Raw genomic sequence first — 22,373 nt, 5'->3', positions numbered from 1 at the left:
AAATAAACGATTAAATCCATCCATCCATCCATCTTCTATACTGCTTATCCTTTTCAGGGTCACGGGGGAACCTGGAGCCTATCCCAGGGAGCATCTGGCATGAGGCAGGGTACACCCTGGTCAGGGTGCCAATCCATCGCAGGGCACAATCACATATACATTCATACACACCCATTCATACACTACGGACACTTTGGACATGCCAATCAGCCTACCATGCATGTCTTTGGACTGGGGGAGGAAACCGGAGTGCTAACCACTGAGCCACCGTGCGCCCCAACTATTAAATCATATATAAATATTGCCATGTATTTCATTACTGAATGGGCTCATACACAAAATATACCATAATTTAAAGCTCAATAGCATTTGAAGGGAATGGCTTACAGTCACAAACCCAACTGTAAAGTGTTCATCTAGGTGTCAGCTATAACACACACCGTTTAGATTTTTGATATTTAATAAAATAATGAGAATAATAATGAGAATAATAAAAGATGAGAATCTTAATAATGATGACGCATGTTCAGGGCACAATAAGCAGAATCATACAGAAGAAAGGAGGGACGAGGATTATTCTTGTGACAGGGAAGATGGGGCTGGAGACAGGAACACTGCAGATGAAGATGAGGATGAAGATGAAAGTTCAGGGCACAATAAGCAGAATGGTACAAAAGAAAGGAGGGACGAGGATTATTCTTGTGACTGCGAAGTTGAGGCTGGAGACAGGAACAACACTGCAGATGAAGATGAGAATGATGATGAGTCAGACACAGAAAACTGGAGGAAAACAGGACCAGGTCCAAAGATTTTTGTAGTGGCCATAACAACAAAAACCTGGGAAAAAATAAAGCCACATGCAAGCTCAACCCAGTTACAATAGCCCTGGACAGATGTCTTATATGAAGTGTTCACCAAAGTAAATCCTTGCTGTGTCCTTTCATTCAAGTATCAACATGTAAAATGCAGGAAAAGTCGTAAAAAAAAAAAAAAAAAAAAAAAAGAGTACCTTATTTCAGGGCACTTGGCATTTGTATCTTTGATGATTGCTCACCAAAATACAAATTTACAATTCGAACAAAGCCCAAACCATTCCAGAAGCATATTGACATCCATGTTGTGCGAATGGGTGATGTGACCCACAAGGATAAAGAATTGAAATTCAGAAATGCCGAATTCACCATAAGAGGAAACATTGCAGCAGCAAAAGCAAAATGAGTAAGCCAGCACTATTATGAATCATTGAGAAACACACCACCAGATGAGATTTGGCTGGCAACATCTCCACATGCCTTACTATGGATGTCTTAAGAGTAATATCTTGTGAAGTCAGGGAAAGCATCAGACTCCATGATGATGTTATCATGAGATGATACTCTGCCAGAAGATCATGAAGGAGTGCAGTGGAACTGCATGACAAATTGCAGGCTATATTCAGCACTTACAAATGGACCCATTTGGTGTCCACTTGTACACAGATTGTGGTCTACGAATAGTGGCAGAACATTTGAAAAACTCACCCCCAGTCACAGTACATCTAGATGCTACAGGCAGTGTCATGTCACGCATCCCCAACCAAACCAAAATAGTCCTTTATTATGCCCTTGTTCTCATTGGAAAGGGAAAGGATAAGCCACCCCTTCCTTTGTCTGAGTTGATATCAAACGAGCACTCCATACCAACTCTCACGTTTTGGCTGATGGAAATACTGAGACAAATGTGCCAGATAACGACACAGAAGGTCCACCAGGTTGAGACCGATTTTAGCTGGGCACTCATTGGTAGTGTCCTCCTGGCCTTCAATAAAGAAAGTGTCTCGTCCTATATAAACAAAAAATAAAAAGGTAAGAAAAAATTATTCATACCTTTGAGAAATGCTTTGCTCTTATGACACTTGAAAAATAATCTGTGAACATAAAGGAATATATTAACTTATGTAAAGATGACAATGTTAAACCATTGTTGAGTATATTGAATCAATGTTAATGAAACACTGGATGAGGTAAGTATCATTTATTTTTTATCTTTTGTTCTTAGACAATCCAATGCTATTTTCAAGTGGTGGTGAATAACAGAGACCAGGGACACAGGATTTTTATACTAGAGCACTACACAGTGAGTGTTGTGCTTCATAGAGAACGAGGTGAAGTACGGAGAAACAGTCTCTCAAAGGTAAAGATTATCTTTATCTTTAATTATCTTTAATAATTCAATTCAATTCAATTTTATTTGTATAGCGCTTTTAAAAATTTACATTGTCTCAATGCAGCTTTACAGAAACATAAAAACAGGATACAGATTTTAAGTGTGTGAATTTATCCATAATAGTTTAAGACAGTTACATAACAATGAAATGTCCTAAGTTTTTTATTTAATGGGTGGACTTTGATGCGTACGAAGGAATGATAAGTTTCCTGAATGTCAACGGAAATCATTGGATATTTTTGGTGAATACATTTTTTTAATATACATGAGTCACTGTTATATTACTCTATTCTATAGAGGATGTTCATAATTTGGTTGGCTTAAAGAATCACATTGAATAAATGTTCAGATGAGCCAAGACTATTCAAACACCAACCATCAAAATTCAAATATAAACTAACCCGTACAAGGCCATATGCTTTTCACTGTGTCTACACCACACACAAGAGTCTGGAGTAGTTGAATGAATTAATGAATTATTTAATTCATTAATCCATCCATCCATTCATCCATCTATCCATAATTTAACTTTCAGGCCAGACTTTTTCAAACCAACCTCAAAGTTTTTCGTTCTAGTTTCTTGCACAGTATCTCCATGCAGCATCCAGCTAGGTGTTTGTGGTAGACACAGCAGGATATGATGAAGAAGCAAAATCCATGCATGCAACCAGTAGATTTCAGTAATATTTTTTGCTTGTTATATACTGTACTTACAAAGATGGGTTACAAATTAGAAAAAAGCATGAACGCTTAGCCCCTAGTGTGAAGAGGCCCACTTCTTTTTGATGTGTTTTCTTGTCATGGGGAATTGCATGGTGAATGACATGCTGTGTCCTTTTCTATCACGGGATCTTTAGTAAATTAAACAAAAAATTAAATTTTGGACCAAACTGTTTGTCAGCACTCTCCAGTATCATCTTGAAAATGTAAAAATTTTGAAATATATTTTGAAAAAATTATGTTCTATCCCTCCTGTTGGTGTTCCAGAGACTTGACATAGATCTTGCAGATCTCTGGATCCTTAACGATTATTTTCATAAGAATAAAATGACAGGCCTCGAGTCTTTTACATTGTATAAGTATACTAGTCTTCTCATAAGGTTTTTAAAATTCTGTCAAATCCTTACAGTAATTTTACTTATTAACTTTTACTATAAGTAGCAAGCCATTCACAATAATTGTTAAGTGTAAAGTGAGTGAGATATGTAAAGACAATAATTACCATATACTACATATATAGGAAATTAGTAGGCAATAATGTTTTAATGCTTAATGTTATCCTGTCAATCATTTTGATTCGCTTAACACACTTTTTTCCACACCTTTTGTATTTTATGCACTAAAGAAAAATGGATAATGTTGCCTTTCTAATAATATAATTATATTTATATGGCTTGTAAAGAGCCGGAGAACGGAGAGCACAATGCAGAACATTTATTTAAATTGACTAACGCCCTGGTGGGGGTTCTGTCTTGATTTACCCTTGAGACAGGGCTGCAGTTTGCAGTGTGCTCAGCAAGCCGGAGTGCATGCGCTTGCACAAGCCAGGTGCGCGAATGCTCAGCGAACGTATGCTTTTCGGTTGTTTATGACTGTGACTTTGTTTACTGTGGACACATGCATTTGTTTTGATTATGTTCTGTCTCCGCCCCCGTTTAGTCATTGGTTGTTGTCCGAAGGTGTGTCAACATTGGTTTCAGCCGTCCGTGTTTACCCATGATTACGTTATTTAACTATTCCAGTTTATGCCCGTTTGCCAATTGCCTGACCATTTGCCTGTCTTGACCACGTCTCTATATTACGATTTACATAAAATTATTCATTTGCTTTTCTGAAATGGGAAAAAGTCTAAAAACCTCTGATATACAGTAAGCAAGTGTTATGTACATGTATTTATATTTAAATATACTTACAGTATGTGAGTTTTTTTAGTTTATGTATAATTCAAACATCTGAAATATCCAGGACCTGTTGCTTAGTCCAGACTTCCAGCCTTTATTCTAGTAACTACACACATTTCCTATTAGTGCAATTTCTGAACAATATGCTTTAGTATAAATAATGAAATAATAATCCATGATTTTTAGGAGATAAGATTTTCAGCTGTGAGATCACTTCATGTTTTGTATCTTAACCCTTATTTTGGTTTCCTAGTCAACAGCTTACCAAAAACAATGTGTGTAATAACACTTGGGAGGTCATGTTCATGAAACACTGCGTGTTATGGTAGAAAATCTTTCCACTTAAAACTGCAGTTGTGAAAACTTTCACAGATTGATTTTAGTCTTTTTTAAAAGCTTCATACATATTGGATTTGTGAAATACTTGTGTTCTAAGCCATAAAAGGAAATACATCTTGTAAAGAAGTATTTGTTTTTACATTGTATTCGTATTTCCTCTATTGATAAAATAAATGTGTGTGTGTGTGTGTGTGTGTGTGTGCGTGCGCGTGCGTGCGTGCATGTGTGTGTTCGCGCGCGTGCGCGTGCGTGTGTGTGTGTGTGTGTATCAGTATGTGTAGTACATACTGATAACATTTACGTTTTAAATGTCGGAAGCAAAAGATTAAGTGAAACAGCTAAACATGTTACAGGTTATTTACTTTCCTTAACGCCAAAAGATTCATAACTTTAGCATAACCGCTAACTTCACCAGTGTGACAGGTTCAGAAGTAACCGGAAGTCGCTCCTGCAGGAATAAACTGGAAAAGCATGCTTTTCTCTCTTTCGGTTTCATTTTAGGGTGTGGGGAAAAGCTGTTGGAGTTCTGGTCGTGTTTATTTCTGCGGTGCTTATTTAATTTGGACACACCACAGACCAGGAGGTTGTTGAACAATGACAAGAGCTTGGATTTTCTGTTACACGGTTCTGACTTTGTTCGGTCTGATTGAACCTGCAACAAGGACTTACTACATCGGAGTTCGCGAGGTGTTCTGGAATTACGCTCCCAGTGAACTAAATCTAATCAGTGGCGTTCATATCAGCCATCACGAGTAAGTTAATCATCGTCTAATCGAATAATATGAGAGAATAATAGGTTATATCACAAGCCTTTATTACACTATTTATTATACGTAGTAAATGTATGGCTGGGAGTGCGGGGCGGGGGGGGGGGGGTCAAACGCATCTAAAAAAAAACAAAAAAAAACATTTAACTGACAAAATACAGTAAATCCTAAGCGCAAAGTCGATAAATATAACGTAACAAATAATTTAATAATTGAAAATGTTTGTCCAGATGAGTCGGAGAAACATGCAAATTACACATTCACACACCCCTACAGTGGGACATACCATTACTAAAGCTCTGAAAGATGGGCCATACCACTTATGAAAGTATAACACTATAGGTGTATAAATAATAATAATAATAATAATACATAAACGATATTTTACAATTTGGACAGGGGAGTAATTTATAAAACTGTTCATATGCATAAATCAGGTCTCATAAAGTGTGTATACCATTTCCCATTTACAAATCCAGAATTATAAAGAGTAAACCTGTGGAAATGTGGGTATATATACATATGAGGAAATGCATAGGCTGCGTATGTGAAATAACTTGAATAATCATCTTTCATGTTAAAAAAAAAGAAGATGTAACATGAAAATCATCAAGTTTCAAAAGGGAAATAGGGATTAAGGTGTTGGTCTACTGCTCAGAAGGTTGTGAGTTCAAACCCCAGTGCTGCCACTGTTGGGCCCTTGAGCAAGGCTCTTAACTCTCAACTGCTCAGATGTATGAATGAGATAACTGTAATTTGCTCTGGATAAGGGCATCTACCAAATACTGTAAGATGTGTTTTCTTTCCCTTGTTTGTTCATAATTCATGTTGTCTCTCTTTTTTTCTTTTTTTTTTTCTCTGAATATCTGGTCAGTTGTTCAACCTCGATCGGTTATGTGTATAAAAAAGCTGTGTATGAACAGTACACAGATACGACTTTCACCACTGAGATCACTAAACCGGAATGGCTGGGATTCCTTGGACCTGTGATCCGTGCAGAAGTGGGCGATGACATTGTAGTGCATATGAAGAACTTTGCATCTCTGCCTTATTCAATGCATCCACATGGAGTCCTCTACAAGAAGGACTCTGAAGGTAGAATGGGTTTTATTCTGTTTGACTGTAATCCACTTTAAAGTAGCGGTATATAACTCACTCAGCTACTATGATGTCAAACATACATATAAAGATATGTGAAATATAAATATATAGATTATAAAGCATCAAACAAGAGGTCAAGCAAGCCAGAGGCGACAGTGGTGAGAACTATACCATTCCACTATACTGTAAGTAAACAGTGTAAATAAATACACTGTGACATGTTTAGTTTTGCCTCTTGCCTTGGCTCGTTTAGATTTAGATATAACCCTCAGGATTGTAGATTCTGCTAAACTGCTGATCACTGGTTAAAAATCAGATATCTTTGATGATCACTTCACATGTTATGACATGGCTGTCTGTTTACCAGGTGCGTGGTATCCGGATGGTGGGAATAAGAGTGATGATGCTGTGCCTCCAGGACAAGTCTACACATACACATGGAAGGTGACAGAAGAATCTGCTCCTACAGAGTCTGACTCCCCCTGTCTTACATCGATCTATCACTCTCATGTAAATGCACCAAAAGACATAGCAGCAGGACTCATTGGAGTGCTGCTCATCTGCAAGAAGGGTAACATTATAATATTCATAATATTTACATATTCAGAGACAAAAATTTGATGTTTCTGAATAAACTTATGTATCAATTTTCCAATTAAGTATTTAGTAAGATATAACACATGAAAGACAGTGATGTTACATGAAAACAATGCATTTATATTTTAAGTAATTGTGTATTTATAATACATAGTGTTTTTTGTTTTTTTAAAGAAATTAAAGAAGTTTATATGCAACATGCATGTAAGCATATGTTGTGTGTTTTTTCACTCTCAGGAGCTCTGGACTCATCTGGAAGTCACCAGTCTGGCATCTCTCATGAGTTTTTCTTGATGTTCAGTGCAGTGGATGAAAATCGTAGTTGGTATCTTGAAGAAAATATTAAGAAGTTCTGCCCTGAAAGTGATGTCTTTAAACTGAAAAATGATGACAAGCTTCAGAATTCACGCCGGCTGCACTGTAAGCTGTTTTTGTTTCAGACATCCAAGGCACCATTTTTTTTAACATTGTACTATCTTGACATAATAATCTAATGGCATAATATTGTGTATTGTATTAAGTGAATGTCACTATATAGTAGAAAGATAATGGCTTCACTATCAGTTCCACAGGTTCACTCCTCTGACAGTGTTTTCTCTTTTTTCCCCAGCAATAAATGGTTTTGTTTATGGTAACTTGCCAACACTGGAAGTGTGTCTCAGATGCCCTGTGTCTTGGCATCTTTTTGGTATTGGTAATGACATAGATCTTCATTCCATCCACTTCTATGGCCATACCCTGCTCAACCAAGGTCACCGTACTGATGTTCTCAGTGTATTTCCTGCCACTACTGTCACTGCAACAATGGTTCCCATGACCACTGGGAAGTGGTTGTTTAGGTGCCAAGTTGATGATCACATGCATGGTAAGTTCTCTATTTTTTCTGCATATATAGTCAAGTGTTTAGTTCCTAAACTCTAAACTATAATTATTCATTATTCAGTTATTCATTTGAAACCATATTCCTATCATGAACCACTAAAAGAATGTTAAAGAATGTCAAAAGAATGAGGAATGTGAGTCCTCTGAGTTCAGGGACTTAATCAGGATTCATAAAGAAGCTTCAATGTTTGAAATGCTTCATTTCTACAGCTATATTTTCATGGTTGGAAACCTTCAGAATCTAGTTTTCTTGTTTATCAGCAGATAACAGGTGCTTTTCTTTGAGTACCAACATTTATAAATCATTCAAAATTCCCTAGAAAGAACTCTTTTTTTATCATTGAAATTAAATAATGTAAATTACAAATTGACTGGTTTCTTCCAGTTCCAAATTTCACAACTTGGTTCTTGGCTAAAGGAGTGGAACCCGAAGTGGACTTCATCGTTTAATGTGTTGGTGATTTTCTGCTCACCACGTTTGGAAAGAGTAGTTATTTGAGTTACCATAGTTACCATTCTTCTCTGAATTCTGTCATCAATAAGGCCTTTATGGCTGCAGAAATAATGCTCACTGGGTGTTTTGGTTTTTGCACCATTCTTTGTGAACTATAAAGACCGCTGTGAGTGAAAATCCCAGGAGAGCAACAGTTTCTGAAATATTCTAACCAGCACTTCCAACACCAGCAACCATACCATGGCGAAACGAACGGACAAGTCTGTAACACTTCTCCTGGGCTGTGTTGAAAATGAAGAAATGGAGGCAGGCTGAGGATAATCCAAAAGGGCTCTTTATTTTTGCTGTCACTTTTCAGCACACCACACACACACACACACACACACACACACACACACACAAACACAAACACATGGCTCTGTGCTGATTCTCTCTCTCTCTCTCTCTCTCTCTCTCTCTCTCTCTCTCGGCACTCATTTCTCCCCACTTTCCCCACCACTCACTGAAACACAGAACCCTCATTAGTAAGATTTCCTGCAGGTGTGTAATCCTTACCACTCACCTTCTCCGGCTCCGCCCTCCATTCACAAACCGGCGCTTGACCACACCCCTGCTTCCACAAAGACATTTTTCCCATTCTGATGTTTGGTGTGAAGTTTAACTGAAGCTCTTGACCTGTATCTGCATTATATTTAGCATTGTGCTGCTGCCACATGATTGGCTGATCTGATAATTGTATGAGTGTGCAGATGTGTGGGTTGTAACTATTGTATGTCAGACACACACACACACACACACACACACAGTGTTGAGGTCTCCCTAGTTGGTCTGCCGTAACCACAGAGGTTTTGTTATTCTGATTAATTTGATCTGTGTACACCACAAACTCACAGCACTCATCTGTCTTATGCTGTTTGTCCCCCTTGTGTCCATATCTCATGAGCAGCAGGTATGGAGGGCTTTTATGAGGTTTCATCATGTGGAAATGATGCTGCACCCACAGTGTCCCCTGAGGGGCATGTCAGGCGTTTCTACATCGCTGCAGAGGAGATACTTTGGGACTACGCCCCCTCAGGGAAAAACCTACTGACCGATAAACCACTAAATGAAACAGACAGGTGACTGTACATACTAAACATATTTAGTGAGAACATACTAAAAAATGACTGGAACTGTGTGTACTACATTCTATCACACATAATAGTACACTTTACACTTTTGTGTATATGTGCACATTATTGTTCCTCTCTTTGCAGTGACTCTGAAGAATTCTTCAGTACAGATGATGGAAGGCTGGGAGGAAAGTACTGGAAGGTCAGATACATCGGGTACCACGATGACACATTTACTTCCAAGATCGAGCAAAGTGGTTCAGATCATCACCTAGGCATTCTAGGTAAATGTAAACAGTATTGTATGTATATATATAGTGTATAGGAAGTATCTGAAAGTCTGTGAAACTTGATCAGATTGTATGGGGCTAAGACTGGACTGCCATTAAATTGCAGTCATTTAAATCCCAAAGAAGTTTGAAGCAGTAGCTAAAAATACTAATATTTTAGAAGACAACTGCAGTAGTGAGTGAAATCATTTTATATTTTAATTTAACATTCTATCCTTTTTGTTATTTCTGTTTTGTTCTAAACTGTCACGAGTTCCCCTTTAAGCACCGCGCTGTGGAGCATGTGAGCGCACGTGCACGAGCAGGTGCGCGAGTACCTGCTTTTCCCTTGTGGACAATCGTGACATTTCGACACATGCATTTGTTTATGTTTCTGTCATGTCTCCTCCCCGTTCTGTCATTGGTTGTAGTCTCACGTGTGTCTGAATTGCCCTCAGCCGTCAGCCATTACAACGCTGATTATCTCCGCATATATACCACGTGCCTCCCAGCACACAACGCGGAATGTTGAATAGGTTAGATAGTAGATTAGTTGAGAGTCCTTACGATAGATAACCACAGTCACAGTCCATAGTTTCATGTTTCGATTCATAGTCTTAGTCTTAGTCTTAGTTCATAGTTCATGTCATGTTTAGTTTCGTTTGTTAAGTTCACGCTGGTTTCTCCGCTACCAGTCCCTCGCTGTTGTTTTATGTTTCATGTTTGGTATATCGACCCTGTATCCCGAGACCCCGACTTTGATTCCTGCCTTGCCTCGTTTATGCCTGTTTGCCGATCGCCTGAACCTTGTATGTTACTGGATTACGTTTTTGGATCACGTTTTGGATCTGTCTGCCTGTCTCTCTTTAAATAAAACTGTTGCTCAACCTGCGCTTGCATCCTACCTTATCTCCGTTGCGTCACGAAACGTGACATAAACAAATCAAAAACAGTAGAATTCCTGATAAGGACATGATATGATAAGGCTTCCTTGTGATTTTCTTCTGTGGTCTATATGATACAAATGTATAAAGTATTGTTAGACTATTGCTCATTTTCACTCTGTCTGTACCAGTGTAATTTAATTAGATTAATATTCAGATCTAATAAATTAAGCAATTACATTCGAAATGCATTATAGATAGTCACCTGTTTCCCAGATGATCTACATACTGTACAAATGATTCTTTTTTTACTCTTCAAGACAACAGATGTTCACGGTGTTTAAGTGGATTTATTCGGTTAAACTGTAACAGAAGGGTTGTGCTTCCACTTTTCAACAGTGAACCATGTACTGTACAGTAACACACGGCAACTGTATTGTGTGTGCTCACAGGTCCTGTCATTAGGGGAGAACCTGGTGATGTCATTGAGGTGACATTTCGAAATAAGGCGCATCATAACTTCAGTATGCAACCTCATGGAGTGTCGTATGACAAAGCTTACGAAGGAGTGATATATCAGGATGGTAAGACACGCTGTACAACCCTTACTTGATTTGAAGAAGACGGTGTATGACATGCAGGTAGACATGAATTAGAACAAATATGACAGGAAGTAGTGAGGGGTGGTCAACAGAGAGCCAAATATTACACCTGAGAGGATCAAGAAAACCGCCATAAGATAAAAAAGACATGGCATACAAGTTGTTTGTTTAAATATTTAGGTTATGTAAACTTATAAACTAATATCATTTTCATTTTTTGCAATATCACAACATACACTACCATATTTGCCCATTTCAGCTACTTGTAATGATGAACAAAAATCTCTGAAAGACTTACTTAATTTATTTCCCCTCCAAATGTTTTTCACATATTGCATACTTTGTCTCTCGAATAAACACACACACACACGCACACACACACACACAAACGCAATTAAACTCGGATCTTACTCTGACTTTGTCCTCCTCAGGTTCTCAGAAAGCAGGGGCCAGTGTGGCACCGGGTCAGACGTTTATTTATCGCTGGCGAGTGACAGAAGGCCCCTCGCCCAGTGACCCACCCTGCTTGTCATACTTGTATTACTCCGGTACAAATCCCGTTCATGACACCAACTCTGGTTTGGTGGGACCGTTACAGGTGTGCAGGAAAGGAGTTCTGGATGAGAGTGGTCGACAGGTACTCTTCCACACGTCTTAAATTAGCTCATTTATCTGTACAGAACTTTTTTTTTTTAAAGAAAAAGGCAAGCAGTAGCTTTAGTGGAACACAATCAGAAACATTTTAGGGAGAAATAAAACACTTACAATAACCTAGTTGCATACAGTAAGTGTGCACACCCTTAAACAAATACTTTGTTGACTCACCTATTGGTTTTATTACACCACTCTGGTTTTTTGGTTAAGAATCTTATGAGCATGGCACATCTTGACTTGGCAATATTTCCCACTCTTTATTGCAAAAACATTGCATGATTGCATTGATTTGGATGTATGCGTTGAGTCATTGTCGTGCCGAAGGGTGAAATTCCTTTCATCTTCATCTTACCAGCAGACACCTGAATGCTTTTGCACTAAAAACAACTGGTATTTGTAGCCATAAATGATTCCCTCCACCTTGATAAAAGCCCCAGTTCTGGCTGAAGAAAAGCAGCCCTAAAGCATGATGCTGCCACCACCATGCTTCACCGTGGGTATGGTGTTCTTTTGGTTATGTGCTTTTTTTTTTGCACTTAACATACATTACCTTTTGAAATTATGGAATTACTATACCTTTTGGGATTGGTCTCATCATACCATAACACATTGTTCTTGCTAATGTCACTGCTGTGCTCCATTTTCTCTATTTGTTATATTGATGATGGCCTTCACGGTGTTCCATGGTATATCTAATGTTTTGGAAATTCTTTTATACCCCTCTCCTGTTTGATATCGTTTGACAAGTGAGATTACATGCTCTGTAAATTCTTTGTGGACCATGACTTCAGCATTCGGATGAATCCAAGAAGATGTGAAGAAAATCCAACAGAAACAGCTGATCTTTATTTAGGGTTAATCAGAATAATTTCATTCATGACAGCTGTATGATAATTACTTTTGAACATGAGACTGAATGTGATTGGTTCATTTTGAATACAGCCACATCAACAATTATAAGGGTGTGCATACTTGTGCAGCCAGGTTATTGTAACTTTTTTATTTTTTCCTATTTTTCCCTAAAATGTTTCCGTTTGTTTTCCACCTTTTCAATACATTGTTTTAATTTTTATACGTTGTACTTTCACACTGAGGGTGGGAAAAGTTCTGACATGATTCATCTTGGTTTATTGATTTTTTTTTTTTTACATCACCAAAGGCTGCCATTTTAACAGGGGTGTGTAGACTTTTTATATCCATTGTACATTCTACAAAAGAATGAGCAAATTTTCTCGAATCATATTATGTATTCTACCTTCAACATTTTATAAACTGTTCACAGGAACTTAAATCATCATGCATCCATATTTAGGATGATTTTACTCTCGTCTTTATACACATGGCCCTGAGTTTACAAGTAAAAGCCATCTCCACTGATGATATACTTTTCAAATTCAGGGTAGTGAGAAAGAACATTCGCTTTGGTTGAATGAGTTCACAGTGCACAAGCAATCAGAAGTACACCTGGGTTCCTAAGGAAGTTTTGGTGATGAACACTAAAGAGACTGTATATCCATCCATCCATCAATTTTCTAAACCGCTTATTCTACTGGGTCGCGGGGAACCTGGAGCGCATCCCAGGGAACATCGGGCACAAGGCAGGGTACACCCCGGACAGGGTGCCAATTCATCACAGGGCACAATCAAATACACATTCACACACCCATTCATACACTATGGACACTTTGTACATGCCAATCAGCCTACCATGCATGTGTTTAGACTGGGGGAGGAAACCGGAGTACCCGGAGGAAATCCCCACAGCACGGGGAGAACATGCAAACTCCTCACACACAGGGCCGTGGCGGGACTCGAACCCCCGACCCTGGAGGTGTGAGGCAAACGGTGCGCCTAGAGAGGGTATATATTTGTTTGAATTTCAAAACAGCTAACTAGCTTCATCTAACATTTTATTCAAAGTACTGATTATACCATTATACTATTATACACTATACTCATTATAGTTTTCTAGTTTGGCTTGGTACACACATGAATCCAAGCACAGGAAAGAGCAGAATGACTTTTTTAAATTGATAATAATAATCCATTTGTTTATGACAAAAGTCTGATTTGGTGTGTGTGTGTGTGTGTAGCATATAGGGCCAGAGGTGCAGAAAGAGTTCTTCCTTCTCTTCACTGTGATGGATGAGAATATAAGCTGGTATCTGCAGAAGAATATTGACAAGTTTGGTAGTGACGACTCAGACCCAGATAATGAACGATTTCAGGAGAGCAATAAAATGAGCTGTAAGCACTAACACTATGACTGCACCTGATTAATTACACCTTGAAGGTGAATATACAGCTATTTTACAGCACTCCCTTAGACTTATGCGTGTGTGTGTGTTTGTGTGTTTCCTCTTAGCGGTGAATGGCTTCATGTATGGAAACCTTCCTGAGCTTTATTTGTGTGACGGGGACCATGTTGTGTGGCACTTGCTGGGGTTGGGCTCAGTGGATCTGTTTGGCATTTACTTCCAGGGCAACACGTTTCAGCTGGATAAAACTACGCGTGACACACTCAGTCTCTTCCCTCACTCCAGTGTCACCGTCTCCATGACACCTGACAATGATGGTAATAGAATACGAGTTTACATTTCAAAGTGAAGACATAAAACTTTAATGAAATGAAACATAAATATTACGTGTCACTAAGAACACACTTAAGTTCTGGTGTGTGTGGTTTGTACATATATTCATTGGTCTGGGAGCCAAACTGTCTAACATATGGAGGACAATGGAGGGTTTTATGTCAAATTTTACAGCATTATGTAAATGGTTTTTATTGAGTATAACTGCTTAATTGAAATAGTTTTCTCCTTGGATAGTTGATTTCTAGTATTTACCCATTTTTGTTGTTTTGTTTTGTTTTATTTTAATTTTAGTTTTAGCTTAGTTTGGTTTGATTTGTCCCGAAACCCATGACATGTGTTTTAGAGCAAACTAGCCAAACTGTTTTTGCTAGGCACTGACTAAAGCCAACTTGCTTAAATTGGTAAAAAGGAATAAAGAATCGGTTTTAATTCAACTAAATATCTGTCAAAATGAATTTCGGTGGACACTGCAATAAAATTAATAAAATTGTTTACCATTTAGCAATACTACATCAATCGATTCGACTTTAGTAGGTCTGTGGAACTGTGCTAAGAAAAAAAACCGAAGCACCTTTTGAATCAACAAATTAATTAATTAAATAAACTACAACTCTTAATGAAAATTACTACAGACCATGAAAATAAAATAAAATACTAAATATGTCTAAATAGGCAAGGGTAATAAGCTTAAGGGGGTACATTATGACTCCAGATTTAAATCTTGTTACGTAAAGGTGATTTTATAACAGAGCTTCCTCAAACAGTCATAAAGTCACAACATTTATCAATGCAATTTGTTTCACTGTATAATTAAAAATATATATATTTGATTCTTCCACTGTTAAAGGAATGACTTATTCTCTTTGCTTCAGGTCTTTTTCAGCTGAGGTTTCTTAATACTTATCACTACCGTGGTGGCATGTGGCAGCTGTACACTGTCAAACGCTGCACACAGAGGTCAGAGGTTACGACCTTTCAGCCTGACGTGTATATCTATTTGGCTGCTGAAGAAGTGATGTGGAATTACGCCCCAAGCCGAACATGGGAGTTGGAGAAATTTAATACTACTCTCGATGAAAGGTGAGTGCTGGTCACTAGTGTTGAAACACTTCCACAAATGAAATACAGGAACTTCTGTTCTGAAAGTCATCCAAAACTTGAAGGCCATATATTTAAAAAAAAAAAGAAAAAAAAAAGAAAAAAGAAAGTGTAATACTGTGCTTTAATGTGGTGTTTCAAAATTGCCATTCAAATTATTTCAGATTAACGATTGCTTGTTGTGTACAATCCTAACTCCTGACGGTTTTTGCAGCTTTAATATGCAGTACATTAAAACAGATTCCCTTGAAAGATTTAATAGTCAGTTTGTGGTTACTTGATAGTTTGCCATTGTTCTCTTTCCTCTTTTTTTCTCTCAGCAATGGAAACGTTTACCTCAAAAAATCACCTGATCGGATTGGGCCTGTATACAAAAAGGTGGTGTACCGCAAGTACAAGGATGAGACATTCACCGAACTGGATGCCAGAGGTCCTGATGAAGATCATTTAGGCATTCTGGGTAAAACATTTTCCAATTCCAAGTTTCGCAAAGTAGGGTTTATTACAGTGGAATTACAGTCCACCATTATGAATGTTATTATATTTATCATTGAGTTGCTATGTGTTTGACTGGTCCCTTGAGTTGAATGGGTTTAATCCAAACCTCAGTATCCTAAAAAAACAAGTAGGTCTATAAATAATATCAATCTGAATCTAATGAAGATTTTTATTAAAAAGTGTTCTTTGAGGAATAAAAGCTCTATGGCACCAATAAATAGGCAATAATATTGTATACATTTCAATAATGAGCCTAATTTCTGAATAGTTGGATTATGCTTGTCATGAAAATCTGTCCAATTAAAGCATTCCTGGTTTTCAAAAAGTCTGTGTTCTAACCTACAACCTCTTATATCTTACTATATAATTTTATACTTGTAATGTCTAGCCTCCTTGATAGATGACTTCTAGACAATACCTAGTCTCCCCTAAAATCATACAACAAGAAATGCAATTATAACTTTTTTCTGTGCACAGGTCCAATTCTCAGGGTGCAAGTTGGTGAGAAGGTCCAGGTTGTGTTTAAGAACAAAGCCACTCGTGCCTATTCAGTTCACGCTCATGGAGTGAAGACCAGTGAGGCTCAACCTGTTAATCCAGGTATACTACAGCCAAACAGAAAACTACCACTCTGATAACATTCTCTGATACCTGTGCTTGTATGTAGGGACAATGTGTTATACATGCTAAAGAACATACTTCTATTTGTGTGTGTTAGGTAACACAACAAGGTATAACTGGACTGTAAGTTCAGGTCCTGGACCCACGGAGTCAAACTGCATCACCTATGCCTATTACTCATCAGTGAACTTTATAAAGGTAAAACACTTCATTCAGCATTGTTACAGGTGCACGCTTTAGACCAAAAACCCTTTACGAAATGCTTCAATTTGAAATGATTAACATCTTCACTCAGAATGCCTATAGTTTTACTCCCGGTGTTGATGTTCTAAAAACAAGGCTGGCCCTTACATTTCTTTGTTTGACAAAGACATTTTCTTTCTGTGGCTCATAGATAAACACGTAGATATTTATATTTTCAATAACAAAAGTATGTGGACACACCTGTTTATTATTGGAATCAGCTATTTGAGCCACACCCATTACTAACAGGTACATAGAATCAAGCATACAGCCATTCAGTCTCCATAGACAAACACTGGCAGTAGAAAGGGTCATATTGTAGAGCTCAGTGACTTTCAACATGACACTGTAATAGGATGCCAACCAGTTTGTAAATGTTTTTGCCCTGCTTGTGCTCTCCTGGTCAATTGTGAGTGCCCTTATTCTGAATTGGAAGCATTTAGGAGCAACAACAGGTCAGGCACAAAGTGGTAAACTTAACAAGCCCACAGAACAGGACCATCCAGTGCAGCAGGAAAAAAATATCTACGCCCTTGGTTACAACAATCACTAGCATGTTAGCACGTTTGCCTCACACCTCCGGGGTTGGGGGTTTGAGTCCCGTGTCCGTCCTGTGTGTGTGTGGAGTTTGCATGTTTATCCTGTGCTTTTGAGGTTCCCTCCCCCAGCTCAACAACATGCAATGTCGGCTGATTGGCCTATCCAAATTGTGCGTAGTATGTGAATGGGTGTGTGAATGTATGTGGGATTGTGCCCTGCGATGGGTAGGCACCCCATCCAGGGTGTCCCCTGCCTTGTGCCATGAGTTCCCTGGGATACGCTCCAAGATCTGCCTGTGACCCTGTGTAGGATAAGTGGTATGGAAAATACATGGATGGATGGATGGATGGATGGATGGTCTGTGGCTGTTGTTCATGGTTTAGGCTAGGCCCCTTAGTTCCAGTGAGTGGAACATTTAATGCTACAGCATACAAAGACCTCCTAGACAATTATGTGGTACCAAGTTTGTGGCAACAGTTTGGGGAAAACCCTTTTCTATTCCAGCATGACAATGCATAAAGCAAGGTCCATAAAGACATGGTTTGCCAAGGTTGGACTGGAAGAACTTGAGTGGCCTACAGAGAGCCCTGACCTCAACCCCACTGAACACCTTTGGGAGGAACTGGAATGCCGAAATCTATTAGAAAGCCTGCCTAGAAGAGTGCAGGCTGTTAGAGAAGCAACAGAGGGACTAAGTCCATAGTAATGCCTATGCTTTTGGAATTGGATGTTCAACAAATACATGGGTGTAATGATCAGGTGTCTACATACTTTTGGCTATACAGTGTAACTCCCTATGCCTAATGCATCCTACTGTTCTCAGGGAATCTTTTTCTTAGATCAGCACTCTCTGTGGCTATAAAGGATCTTTAGCACACTCAGAAATCTCATTTACATCTCGTTTTCTCTGCCTACTTTTCACATGACATCACTTACGCTTCTGTACTTTGTACATGTCTAATCTACAGTATCAATCTATTGTATGTTTGTTTCCGGTGGCAGGATTTAGCGAGTGGCTTGGTCGGGCCATTGGTGGTGTGTCGTAAGGGGACTCTGAATGAAAGCAGACGGAGAAAGGATGTGGATAAAGAATTTGCTCTACTCTTCATGGTGTTCGATGAGAACGAATCGTGGTATCTGCAGGATAATATAAAAAATTACCTGAACAGAGACCCTGAAATTTTCGACATAAACGATAGAGAATTTATTGAGAGTAACATGAAGTATGGTAAGCATAAACAGTTCTAAACACGATAATACTAAATTGAAAATTTTGCGTTTAGTATTACAAGGAGCTAGCAATTTTAGGTAGCGAGGGAATGTGATCCTTGCTCTACCACTTATTGGTAATCTCCAGGCTAATTGGTTTTGTTGGAAGGTAAGTTTTAATCTCAATGCAGCTATCCAACAGACCATAACTGCGCTTTAAAAATAAACTACATTTCATATTTTGATTTTGGTCAAAGAAAGTATGTTATTGAATGCATTTTTCAACAAATATTTCAGGACATATTATCAGTGCTCCATCAGTGTGATTTCCACCAGTGCAGATCTGATGGAACATTAATAATCAAAAATAGTAACCAGTAAAGTTATATAATAATATATAAAGTAAGATCTGTCACTGTAATGCTTTCTCCATGTGCTGATCAGGTATTAATGGAAAACTGTATGCAAACCTGCATGGTTTGAAGATGCAGCAGGGAGATCGGACTGAGTGGTATTTAATGGCACTGGGGAGTGGCGAAGATATGCACACAATACACTTTCACGATCAGAGCTTCATATACAGGGTATACATTTATCCAGTCATGTAGATATTTACACATAGACACGGACATTAACACTGACTTATGTATCTACCATTTTGCTCTCTCAGACGGATCACCCCCATAGAGCTGATGTGTATGGCTTGTTCCCTGGATCCTTTAAGACTGTTGAACTACGGGCAGGCGCTCCAGGAACGTGGCTCCTCCACTGCCATGTGTCGGACCACATCGACGCCGGCATGGAGACGACCTTCACCATCGAAGGTTAGAATTAGAACAGTTTTTAATGTTGGATTGAGGATTTTCAATGCCAGTATGATTCCTTCCTAGATTATACCCATTGAAATGAGGCGTACTATCATATACTAACATAAATTAAACCTGCAACAGAAACATTGTCTTGAGAAATGTACAGGATGTCCCAAAAGTCTCCAAACATAGGGGACTATGTACGCCAGCACCACGTCGGTCGTGCCTCCGTCAGTGGATGGTCGTGGACGTTAATTTCTCGGTCGGTCCGCAACACTTCCAGTCTTTTTAAATGTTAATGAGTTTGGAAACATTGTCGTGTGTGATGTTCTCGCCATGTTTCCTGTTCAAGTCCATCGCAACCTTTCGACAGCTTCCCGATCCAGCCATGAGAATGATTTCAATATGTTCTTCTTTTGTCAAAGGCATTCTTAAAGGCTATCTGGAAGACATTTGGCTAAAAAGTGTTCATTTCTCTTATGTATGGAGACACTGTATACATGCTGTGAAATATACAATATCAGCCTGGTTGAACACAGAATCGTTAGAACCTAGAGACAAGAACTGAGATGTTTCTCACTTCCAGGAAGTTGAAAAGACCAGTTGAAACATTTAAGTCGTTTGTAAAATGATGAATGTGTTTTAATCAAAATTGTGTTTGTTGTTTTACCCCCCCCAATGCAGCTGCAAGTTCCAAAGCTTGGACAAATGGTAAGTCTCCATTGTAAACCTTCTTAAGAAATAAAGCCACCAAACTGCACTTTTCTTTGTTGTTGGGGTGTCACCATCAAGGGTACGTCTTTGCATCACCTCATCTCACCCCCACCGTCCAATTTGGTCAACTGCAAATTCCCACCATGTGCCAGTTCTCCCCTATCATATGACAGATACCATCCGAGACACGTGACACCAGCCAAGTGCATCTTTTAGAACTCGCATTTCACGTTTCTTGGTGAAAAATATCCATACAAATGGTACAAAACATGCCCCCTTGATGATTTGGTTCCTTTATTGAGTCTGAATTACATAAAAATATCTTTATATATACATATATTTTTGATTGATGGCTTTTTCCTGAGATCCACCAGCAGATTTTCTCCTTTTTCAGCCATCGTGTTTCTGCAGTGGTTTTGCCGAACACTGCTAGCCATCACACTTGCTTTCTGGCTCCAGTAATTCAGCAGAGGTGATGGATGCTGGACTCCTATTTTGGACAACCACCTGTGAATTCCTATTTATTCATCTTTATTTAGTTTTTAAGTTGTAGCATAACTGCTTGTTTAGCAATTTTTTATTAAGCTTCTTTTTTTCTGTATAGCTTAGACTAGTTAGCCTATAAGACAGTTGTTACTGTATAAATGTTATGAGTGTAGTGTATTATGCACTGAGTGGAACATGATCAATGTAAATACAGAAAAAATTCAAACTTGACCCACCTCCAAAGAGTCCAACTTGGCCACATGTGCCTTCATCCACCTGCTGGCAAATTTCCAACTGGTCCAAAAATACATTTATAATGACTAAATTTGCACTATTGATATTTTTATCTATTCAATTCATGCATTTTATGTCCATTTTATGTCCATTATTAGGGACTTTAAGCAACAGCTGCGAATGGAACGGTGACGGCATTATGACGTTGTATTGCGCATGCGCGACTTTAACTGCTATTTCGTGATGTTCTACTGTATCCTTCTACGACGGGAGAATAACTGGTTTGCCGTAGACTTTACAACGTGACAGATTAGGCAAGAAAATATTATGTTTTATGGTATATAACATTGTAATTGCATCAGTATATGATTGTACCATTAGTCTTTTATTTAATCTGTGTTGTTAAGTTTTAAACTTATTAAGCTAATTTTAATTTTCTGACACGAAATACATTGAGGCATTCATCTTCCTCCATGTAATCAAGATTAAAGGCAAGGACTGTATTGTTTACACGGTAAATCTAGGTTTTTAGACTTACTGGCATGATACAAGAGGAAAAACTCTTCTTATGACAATAGAGTATTATTTAATGCCGAAGTAATTATTCTCTTGCTTATTTAAATGACATTTTTTTGATATTTCAGTAAATGACTGAATGCTGCGTTGCGCCGTCTTGTTCTCGGTTACGTTGGTGTGACAGCTTACTTCCGGTCGCCGTAGCCGTTCCATTCGCAGTTGCTGCTTATAGTCTCTATTGACTCTTCTGCCTCTATGTTTTTTCCCCATGGTGAAAGAGAGCAGTTTAAAAGTAACTGAATATTCATCCAGTCATCTTTACATATTAAACACATCAGGAACTCCTAAGGAGATGTTTTGGGAGGTGGGAAGAAACTGGAAAAATGGAGAAAACTAAAGTGAACACTGAAAGAACAAGCAAACCTCCAATAATCTAGAATATTTTTAAACATTTTCAAAAGATCTTAATTTTCAAAAGATTAATTGTTTGATAGGGGCAGTGGTGGCTTGGCGGTTAAGGTTCTGGGTGACTGATTGGAAGGTCGGCGGTTCAAGACCCAGCACTGCCAAGCTGCCACTGTTGGGCCCTTGAGCAAGGCCCTTAACCCTCTCTGCTCCAGGGGCGCCGTATCACGGCTGACCCTGTGCACTGATGCTAACATGCTGGGATTTGTGGAAAAAAAAAAAAAAAGAATTTCACTGTGCTGTAATGTATATGTGACCAATAAAGACTCATTAATGAGTTGCTTGAAATGGTTTAAAGTAAATTATTGAGGGTTTTTGTTTTGAGAGAGAGAGAAAATATAATTAATGTGTGCAGTGTGTAAACGGATTACATTTCTCGGTCACCATTATAAAAGGCCGTCATGTCCTTTTATTTGGGGGGGGGGGGGGGGGTGTTTTTGTTTTCAGAAGAACATTGGAGCATGTGTAGGCTTTACAGTAAAGCTAATTTCAGATCACAGAAAATGTACATCTGCACTTTTAAACACATTACTTTCAATGGAGGGTCGCAAATCTTGTGCTCCCAGACGTAGTTTTCAC

At 38.5% G+C, this 22,373-nt stretch overlaps 1 protein-coding gene across 2 annotated transcripts; it reads left to right on the top strand.

Moving 5' to 3' along the window:
- Positions 1-1,369: 1,369 nt before the first annotated feature.
- LOC128599659 (ferroxidase HEPHL1-like) lies at positions 1,370-22,085 on the top strand. Of its 2 annotated transcripts, XM_053611494.1 has the most exons (22): positions 1,370-1,844; positions 2,038-2,172; positions 4,947-5,197; positions 6,087-6,307; positions 6,681-6,884; positions 7,148-7,330; positions 7,521-7,775; positions 9,193-9,364; positions 9,503-9,642; positions 10,964-11,095; positions 11,545-11,750; positions 13,861-14,014; positions 14,133-14,342; positions 15,234-15,441; positions 15,780-15,919; positions 16,435-16,557; positions 16,676-16,776; positions 18,364-18,589; positions 19,015-19,154; positions 19,241-19,394; positions 20,064-20,090; positions 20,488-22,085. In XM_053611494.1, exons 3-22 carry the CDS (start codon positions 5,040-5,042, stop codon positions 20,553-20,555), a joined length of 3,222 nt encoding a protein of 1,073 aa, XP_053467469.1. In that variant the 5' UTR covers positions 1,370-1,844; positions 2,038-2,172; positions 4,947-5,039; the 3' UTR covers positions 20,556-22,085. The 2 variants fall into 2 exon arrangements, with proteins under 2 accessions (XP_053467469.1, XP_053467470.1); XM_053611495.1 differs by lacking the exons at positions 1,370-1,844; positions 2,038-2,172 and having other exon boundaries at positions 4,837-5,197.
- The last annotated feature ends 288 nt before the right edge of the window (positions 22,086-22,373 follow it).

Source organism: Ictalurus furcatus, chromosome 23 (genome assembly GCF_023375685.1).
Source record: "Ictalurus furcatus strain D&B chromosome 23, Billie_1.0, whole genome shotgun sequence".
NCBI lineage: Eukaryota > Metazoa > Chordata > Actinopteri > Siluriformes > Ictaluridae > Ictalurus > Ictalurus furcatus.
The sequence above is the reverse complement of the archived record's forward strand: the minus strand, read 5'-3'. Positions and strand labels throughout refer to the sequence as shown.